The 9,852-nt window shown below is 43.6% G+C and overlaps 1 protein-coding gene across 2 annotated transcripts in view; it reads right to left on the bottom strand.

The window, feature by feature from the left end:
• The window catches only part of PGR (progesterone receptor), a 180,216-nt gene extending 171,321 nt beyond the window's left edge, over positions 1–8,895 (bottom strand). Inside the window, exons 1-2 of one of the 2 annotated variants that reach the window (XM_029602397.1) lie at positions 7,092–8,895; positions 4,636–4,790 (exon numbers count right to left, since the gene is read on the bottom strand). In XM_029602397.1, the coding sequence (XP_029458257.1) occupies positions 4,636–4,790; positions 7,092–8,173 (1,237 nt within the window). In that variant the 5' untranslated portion in view covers positions 8,174–8,895. The remainder of the gene's footprint in view (positions 1–4,635; positions 4,791–7,091) is intronic. The other variant, XM_029602396.1, reaches the window with a different exon arrangement.
• Between the last annotated feature and the right edge of the window lie 957 nt (positions 8,896–9,852).

Raw genomic sequence — 9,852 nt, forward strand, 5'->3', positions numbered from 1 at the left:
CAAAATGGCACCAGCCTAGACCTGCCATTTCAGTCTGCCTATGTCATTTGCAAGAGTGGCAGCTGCAGGATAGGAGTAATCGGCATGTGCTCCTGTCCCATGAACAAGTTATCAAAGAGATAAGAGGATCTTTTTTTTTGGGGGGGGGGGGGGCCTAGACAGATCAGGGGAGGACCCAGGCATGCATTTTAATTTTGGCAACTAATACGGCCTTATTTTGTTTGTAAATGAAAATAAATGAAATTGTATTTATTTCATTCATTTTGTAATAAAAAACATTTCATTAAAATTCCCCCTTTTCTTTTCCAATGACTGCACAATCCCAAAAGATAAAATATTAGGGACTCTAATGGATATATGCATTGTTAATACTTTATCTAATACAAACATCGCTATTTACATTTACACTACTACAATACAATGCAGCACAACACAACACTTCCACATAGGATGTCTTACATTCATGGCCATAGTTATTACTACAATATACATAGCAAGCATTGCATTAGTGTTACTTTCAACCATACTTCGATGAATCCCCATTAACACTACAGCATTCATCAATATACTCCTAGCGACTCTTACTGAACTAAACAGCAATGACATAACACAAGAATATAAAACAAAATGATTTTTCTTATTCCAGTGGCCGAAGGGGTAAAAGCAGGCTAACTGTAGCTCGGTGCTTGTCTTCTGCTTCCTGGTAGTATAGAGGATTTCTACCCTGATCCTGCTTCCTCCTTCTTGAGTATGAGGATGTTATTCTGTAGGGAGAAAGGAAAACCAGCACTTAATACAGAAAAACATTAAAATTTCATAAATAGGGTCCTACCTAAATTAAGGGATGAACTTTAAATAGTTGCAGCTGAGTAGCAGCCAAGAGACAAAATTGTGGAAAAAGGCAAACTGATGTGTGCTTTTAGGTTATAAAAATAAAAATGATGTTCCACAATTTTGTTTAACTACTAGAAGTTCATCCTATTATTTACATAGGATCTTTTTCATGAAACAGCCTACAATAGCTTCAATACTAACATTGCATTATAGAACTTGATGTGACCAATCAAGAGACGGGTACAGCAAGAGGCAGAGAATGACATGGGATAGTACTGTAACGTCAAGTAAAGCTGAACGTATAATACCATTATCATATTGTTAGGACTATAGCTTCAAACCTTAGACCTTTTAAGTACAAACATACAGCTACTCTACCTACACAATGCTACTGCACACTCACTACAGCTAGCACCATAAGAAAGGCCAGAAATGAAGTCCCATGATTACAAAATACTCTAAGTACTAAAAAGACTGCAGCATAGATAAATACCACAAAGTACAATCATACTTTTCACCACAAGAAGTAGCACACACTCAGGCACAGAGAATGATCATTGTGCTCATGCAATCAGCTCAGAAAGACCTACAACATAAAAACAATATAATAGCCCCAATCATGCAAGCAACTGAGATACACAAAAAAAAAAAGTACTCACAGAGATAGCAAAAAGGATATGTCAGAAGTGCCCACTCAGGGTATGGTGTCCCTGTGGTCACTTACTCAGTCACCAAGGCACCCTCTCAGTCATTCTCCACTTGACCCTCCCTGTACTGGGGATGGAGGGAAGCGCTGCTAATGATCCTCATCAGAATGAGGGTGTTGGTTTCACCTCTATTACTCTGAAAAAAACATGCAGAGAAGAATAAACATAGCATATCAACACATTTATAGCATGGCCACATAATAAGCTATAACTAATCAAATTAGAACACATTCATTACCTATTTTCAAAGATAGGGCAGATCAACTATCTCCACATGATTACCGTTGTGGAAAATGTTAAGTGCGCATAAGTGATAGAAAGATGCAGCTTACTGGTGTGGGTAGGTGAAGCTGAAAGGAAACTCAATATGTATCATGGTACTACCCCAGATGGATAAGCTAGAGGTAGTTGGGAAGAGCTTGCAAAGCAGGTGCTGCAGCCTCCTTCCATGGTCAATAAGGCAATGATAAAGAGCACATAATGGCTGTGGTTTTGTAGCCTCATATAGGACCACAAGGTTAGAAACAAATGAGCCAATAAGTTTGGCCTTGCAAAATACACCCAGTTTATGCAACACATTGGTCCTTGCACAGTACTGATTGAAGAGAAGTGCTGTAAGAAGTATACATGATGGGATATTATGATCACTCTAATGGACTTACTTTAGCATTCTTAAATGTCCATGCATATTTTGTGATCTTGAATGGCCATGTGTTTCCCTGGTCCTTATCCTTCTTGTACTAGGTTTCTCTATATATTACTGTGTAGAGATATCGGTGCGTAGGTGGATTCAGTAGAGAATGATGCTTCATAGTTCTGGAATGCTAAGATATGTTGTTTGAGGAAATAATGTTTCTTCTTAATGCGCAGTTCTGCTCACAAGGGAGTGAGGCAAGCTAAAATGTGCAAAGAGGTTCAAGATTACATAAAAGAAAAACAAATAAGTGAGGCTTCTTTACTTTCTGTATCACAATCTTTTAAACTTTTTCATTATGAAAGGAATGAAATACAGTACTTCCATGTTTCTTTCATCTTTCCTTTCTCCCCATTGATTCCTATGGAACTGGGAGACATAAGTGGTTTTCTGTCTATTTAAATGAAACAGTGTGGTGACAAAAGTGTGTGCGCAAGCATTTTTGGCTTGTTGCTTTAGTTCGAATTGACATCATGGCATGATAATGTTCAGTGTGCTTCCTCTGCCCAATTGCAAATGCTGGTTACAAAATGACAGGGGGCTCATACATATTGGGCCGGATTTTAAGAGGTACGCGCAGGCGTAGATTTGTGCATGCAACCCAGCGTGCACAGATCTACGCCCGATTTTATAACATGTGCACGCAGCCGCGCGCATGTTATAAAATCCGGGGTCGGCACGCGCAAGGGGGTGCACACTTGTGCACCTTGCGCACACAGAGCCCTAGGGGAGCCCCGATGGCTTTCCCCGTTCCCTCCGGGACCGCTCGAAATCGGAGCAGCCTCAGAGGTAACTTTCCTTCCACCCCCCCCCCCCCACCTTCCCCTCCCTAACCCGCCCCATCTAAACACCCCCCCCGACCTTTGTTAAATAAGTCCCACCTGCCTCCGGCAGGCATAGGTTGCGTGCACCGGCCGAGTGCCAGCACATGATGCCCCGACATGGCCGCTGTGCCATAGGCCTTGGCCCTGCCCCCACCCTGCCTCGCCCATTCCCCGCCCCTTTTTTCAAGCCCCGGGACATACGCTGTCCCGGGGCTTGCGCGCGTCATCGGGCCTATGCAAAATAGGCTCAGCGTGCACAGGAGCAGGTATTCGCGGTTACACGCATAATATATGCGCGTAACCCTTTTAAAATCCGCCTCATTGTAATGTAAGTGATAATGTATTATGTGATATTGAGGAGAAGGTCACCCATGTAAGTCACAGATATCCCACTGAACCAACTATCCCCACCACAGTCTATTCAAAATGCAAGCTGCCCAGTTTTAGCTTCTTTCAGTGTCATTAAAACCATATAATCCTTCTCAAATCAGTACTTTGGTTCCTTATCCACTTCTGCATGCAGTTAATATTTCTACTCACCTACAAGTGCAGTCACTCTGCAGCTTCTAATTATCTCTCCTATCTCCACCTTCTCCCTTCCTCATGGCCTACTTTCATCGGGCAAGATGATATTATCTTCTCCCCAATTGCCAGCTACTGAAACCAATCTTTCCACTATGTTATACTCTGCATCTGGAATAGCTTTTCCTGAGTTGGTACATCAGTGCTTCATCTCTAGCCATATTCATACCACACCTAAAAACCCACCTTTTTGAGGTTGTTTTAAAATTTTAAATGCTGGTACTAGCTGTGCTGATTTTTTACCAGGTTGATAGTTAATCAGTTTCTTACTTGTCTTTTTTATGTGTCTTGATTAGATTGTAAGCTCCATCCAGAAGAAACTGTCTCATGGCCTATCTGTACACCACTGTGTACAGGTAGTAGCACTAAGGAAATAAGTAGTATCAGTAGTGGGAGGAGTAGGATGTAAAAGAGGCCTATTCGGCAAGCTTAAGATTTGCAAGGCTGCTGAGTCAAATGGGTTTTAGATTTTTATTTTTCTTTATACAAAGCATCTAATTATTTCTATTTGCCTAAGTCAATAAATAACTTTCTGCTTGAAGGTTTCCCAAGTACTGAATTGGAATGAATTGACCCCCTATGTTCATAAATAAAGGACAGTATATCACCACACCAGCATTTGGATATATTTACCAGAGACGTCACTATTGATGATATAGAAATGCAGAAAAATGTGCTTTGTAAAATTATTATTAATATTAGCTATATTACTTTAATAACCTGTTAATGCAAATAATACTATATGAGCAATTATAAAGGTTACAAAGATTGTTGATGCAAAGAACTTACAATTCATGACTAGCTGAGGATCACAGAGTAAATGGTGACGAGGAGATGTATCTATGAGTTGGTTTCCTCATTTCACATCTCTCAAAACCAAGCACAATGTGTCACTGATAATCATGTCATCAAATTATTCAAGCACTTCCACATTGAAATTTGCATAATTATATTAATAAAAAATGCATGAAAAGTAAAGTAGAAAATATACTACCTTCCATGGCTCGCTTAAAGAAGACCTTACAACTTCCACAGGTCAGGACCCCATAGTGGCACCCAGAAGCCTCATCACCACAGATTAAACAGATCTTCTGAGGCAACACTTCATAGCTGTACTGAGCAAGGTTTTGCTCTGTTTCAGTGTCTTGCCTTCAAAGGGAAATACACATTTTAAAATAAAGTACAATGCTCAGAAGTACAAGGACAATTAGCTGAAAATCTTTAATACAAGAGCAAAGGTCAACTATGACGATCAAAAGAGCAGAAACTCACAACAGAAGAAATATAGACATGAAATGCTCCTTGCTCAGTCTGTGGGCAGTACAGATGTCCACAGGATATTTTTTGTGAAAGAAAGACAGACAGTGACCCATAAAGACACATACCTCTGTTTAATTCTGTGTATTCTTCCCCACAGAAGACAAGGGGGACTTATTCAATACAGATTTTGTCCATAGACGCAAAAATGGATAAAGTCCTTTTGGAATCAGGCCCTAAGTGTCTCGGTATGGTCACACTATGTTGTACCATGCTGCTTGCTGTGCCTTTCCTTCCAATAGTTTTTGCTCTGTTGACAGCCACAGATAATGCACAGTTCTTGCAGCCATACTAGACATGAAGAAATGCAGATTCTTTGCAATCGGTGTTACTTTTTATTGAACCAACATTAGAACTACACAAAGATTATGCTGTGCTTGAGCTTTTGAGACCTTTTGAAGCCCCTTCTTCATGCAGAGTAATATTTATTTATTTTATTTATTTATTTATATCTTTTGCAAAATTCTTTTGCTGATTCAATCAAACGTATCACAACTTAAAGAATTTAATAGCAAATCCAGACACATTTTGCTCATTTTTTAAAATGGATTTTTATAAATCTAAGTAGTCATCAGGATTTTTCATTAGTACAAAAAAAAATGCACTATAGTTAGGGATAAATTCCAGCAATCTGTGGTGTCTCAAGGATTTGTGGCAAACCACAATTGGCTACACTGAGTCAACTCCCAGCAAATCATGAGAGTCTCTGTGTTGTGCTATACACTCCTGAAATGTTTTAAACTGAAATTTTACTATAATACATTGTTCATTTAAGATTAACCACAGTCAAAACACATTTACAAATCAGTTTTAGATGTATTCTAAAGCAATCAAACTATTCAGCTCTCAACTTTAAGTTGGTTTTCAATTCATTTGGCAAGGAAGATTAAATACAAACTATACTGTGTACAGTAGGGAAAACGAGAAGACACGCAAACAAAATTATTATTACCTAGTCAAAAAGATTAATTTAAGTCACTGTATTTTAAGTCATAGAGTTGGCAAAATGGAATGATGGACTGCACTGCATGCTTAAATATAAAAACATCTTCATTTATATCCTACAAGGAACAGGTTTAATATAGCTATTTTTCTATTCTGTGTTTAAAATATTACCAGGCATGTAAAATGCATGGCCTTGAATAGTTCTGTTTATAACAGACTCTAAACTATGATGATTCCCATGAATGAAATCATGTTCAAAAGTAAATAAATAGATTGAACATTTTAGTGAATAATAGACTGAACTTTTTGTGTCCTAATTAAGAAAAGAAAATACACATAAAATCATCCTAAGGTGTATAATAGTTTCTAGTGTACAATTAAACTTTAAATAAATTGACTTATATTAAATATTTTATGTAAATTATTCCAAAATGACTTTTTTAGGATGCACAAGACTAAAATTCTGTTTTACTTTAAGAAAAAACATGCAATGTTAAACTTTAAGAAATATGTTTTCCATGGCACATCTTGGTAGGATACATTATTACAAAGTATGTTTCTTGAGACTGTGATCAGTGTAATATTCAATAGAATCCCTAGTTAGACAGAAACAGAGAAAGTCACAAAAACTCAGCTCAGAAACTAAAAATCAGATAAAGGCTTGCTACATTTCTAAAATAAAAGGCAGACTCCAACCTCACCCTTTAAAAGTGAAGTTAATAGAATGGCAAAATACCTTATAAGAACTTCACACTGTGAAGTACGTTTTTTATATTTACCATAGTGCTGGAAAGACTAAGCATAGCAACATCTTTAAGATTTCAATCATTTTTTTTCTTGTACTTTTAAAGTCAACTGTGAACTGCAGTATTAACTCACTCTCAGCAAATTTACTTGATCAGTAGGCTGATCGTAGTAAAAAAAAGATAGTCAAATGCAAAAAGTTTTCAACCTTAATTTTACAGCTTAACATAAATTAGCATATCCAAAGTAGATCAAGGAGTAAATAACCTGGCAGAAATAAAACCACTTTAGATTATGTGTAGCATTATTCAAAGTACTTCAATCCAAAACTAATTTGTACCTTATAGTGTTGGGTCCTTCACATTTCTAACTGCAAGCAGCTTAGCAAGAACAGCAACAAGTAAATGCAGCTTACGAAAATAGAACCATAATATTCAACTTTACCTAATGAAGTTAGCGTACGATGGATACATGTGAGTTAAATACCCTTCTTTTAAGCCAGTTTGAAAGTTAAGATGCTGCTGATGGCCGTTGAGGTTGATGGGCTGGTAGAGGGCTGGGGTCACGCTGGAGGTGGAGGGCAAGTGCTCCGGCTGGAGCATGAGAAGCGGCTTCCCCGGGAGTGGCCCGCAGGGATCGTAGAGAGCGGCAGCTGCACTTTTGTAGGAGATGCAGTCCAGGGGCGACTCCGCGGCCCTGGGAGCCTGCTCGGGGCTGGCTCGGGGCGCCAGGTAAGGGAGCAGGTCGTCGCCCGTCTCCTCTTTGATCTTGGAGGAGGAGGAGGCGGCGGGAAACGCGTGGCCCGGGTAGGCTTCTTCCTTGGGGCCAGGGTAGGGCTGCCCGGGCCCGTAGTGCGCGACGCCCTGGCAGGCGTTGGGGAAAGGAGCGGGGGCCAGGTGGCCGAACTCGTCCTGCTGCGCCTCCCCCCCGTGCAGGAGCTGGCGGGTCCTGCTGGCCACGTACGCCGCGTTGAGGGGCAGGAAGGGCACCCGCAGGAAGTCCAGGTCCAGGGGCAGCGGCGATCCCCGGCCGGCGCCGAGCGCCTCCTGCGGCTCCCCCCGGCCGGCGGAGCTCGGCTCTTCCCGGGCGTGCTCTGCTTTGCCCCGGGACGGCGCCTCTGCGCGCCCGCCTCCGGCGTCCTGGTGCCAGGTGGGGGCGGCCGGTGGTGGCGGCGGCGGCTGCAGCCCGCCGGGACTGCCCTGCGGGCTCTCCGCCTTCTCCGAGTCGCTCAGCAGCGCGCTGCCGGGCAGCTCGGCGGCATCGAAGTGGCACCAGGCGGCGGGCTGGCCGCCCGCGCCCAGGAAGGTGTGCAGGGCGGTCTCCAGGGCGCCGCGGTGCAGGGGCGACCCGGCTCCTTCTTTGGCGTAGGCGTCCGGCTTGGGGTAGAGGAGCCGGTCCAGGGCGAGGTCAGAGACGGCGCGGAAGAGCTGCTCGGGGCCGCGGTCGCGATGGTCCCCTGGCGGCGCCGGCTTCCCTTCCGATCCGGAGCAGGAGGCGGACGAAGGGGCTCGCTCTTGTTCCGCCATAGCGCGCGGGCGGGGAGCCGATGTCACGGACCGGGGCCCCGCTCGGCTCCGCACATCCCCCGGGGTTCACCTGCCGCTGTCCGCCCCGGGGGACTGCATCTTCCCAGCCTGCCCAGGCGGTCCTCCTCCTCCTCACCCCCTGATCGGGGGGGGCTCTTCCCTTGCCTCTCCGCTTCTGGCCGACGAGAAGAGAGCGCGCAAAGTTTCCGCTGCGCCGGGACTGGCCGGCGTCTGCTCTCCCGACAGTGCGAAGTAACCTGGGAGAGCGTCTCTGGGTCTGGAGTTGTCTCGCGCTTGGCTGCGATCGCCTCGCGCTAGGTCCCTACGTGCATCGGGGGCTGGGTGTGTCGCTCTGGGTGTGTCTGCTCTGAGAGTCCCCGAGCCTGTCTCTCGGCACTGGAGTGTGTGGGCAGGGTGTCAATCACCTCTCCTCACTCCTCCTCCTCCTCCCCACTTCTTTCAGCCTGTGCCCGCCGCCTGGGCTTTTCTCTCAGTGCTGTCCTCCTCCGTGACAGGCGCCAGGCGTGCTGCTCTGACCCCCGGCGTGTGACAGCTTGAAGGGGGGACAGTGCACGCTGTCCGTGTCCACATTCCCAAAGCAAGGATAACGTCTCTCCCCGTTCTTCTTCCCCTTTTGTTTAGTTATTGCCTTCCGCCTCATGGTGGTCAGAACTCCCCAAGATGTGCTATTTCCGCCCCCTTGCTCTCGGCGGTCTTCTCTCCATTGGTTTTGCTTTTCGAATTTGTGTTCCCCACTTTTGCAGTTGTCTGTTTTGCCAGAGAGCTCGGGCACCGCCGAGCTCTCTGCCCCCCCCCCCCCCCCCCCCTTCATCCCCTGGTGGCGATGGTTGATCCTCAGGTTTGTTCTCCCCCCTCCCCTTTCCCTTCACCACCGCCTCAAGTCAGAAACGTCCAGGTAACATTTCAATAGGAGCGGAACTCAGGCGATTTGGGAATGTTTGGTACCGCTAGGCTCGCTTTCCCGTCCAGAGGATGCAAAGAAATCCGACTTTCAGTTCGAGGCGCTCTGAAGTCTCACCGTGAAATCAAGTGAGCTTCAGTGGCTCTTATTTATGTCTCAGAATTGTCTGGGACAATCATAAGAAAGCAGGAAAACACCTCTCTGTAATGCTGACAGGAATGTGCTCCAAGGGTGTGTTACTAACTAGCGTAAATCTTCCACTTATTCAGGGCCCCTGGTTTCCGTGGCAGATTTTTCAGGATTTTGCAACCAGTTAGCAAATTTTTTGCCAATTATGTGGAAAATTTACATAATTTTGCATAAAGAATAACACTTCTGACTATGCCAAAAAGTCAGTTTTTTTTAACATTAGTTTTTAAAAAATATTCTAACTATATACAAATAAAAAATGTACCATGTACAAAAATCAACAATTTATCAAGTTAAGAAATATTACAAACTTTTAACTGAAATGTCACTTTTGATTTGAATTTAAGTAATGTAACCTTTTTATATTTGCATGTGATAATCCTTGTTGCTTTTCTGATTGCATGAGCTTATATGTTAAAAATGTCCTCAATACCAGAAGTTTGTCATGCTGTTAATTGCACAGAAAGATATGTGTGCATATATTGAGCACGTGGTAGCACACACAAAAACAGGACTCCAATTGACATAAATTTGAAACTTGTTAGCAGTAGTGCCAGTCATCAAGGCT

Source organism: Rhinatrema bivittatum, chromosome 5 (genome assembly GCF_901001135.1).
Source record: "Rhinatrema bivittatum chromosome 5, aRhiBiv1.1, whole genome shotgun sequence".
NCBI classification, from domain to species: domain Eukaryota; kingdom Metazoa; phylum Chordata; class Amphibia; order Gymnophiona; family Rhinatrematidae; genus Rhinatrema; species Rhinatrema bivittatum.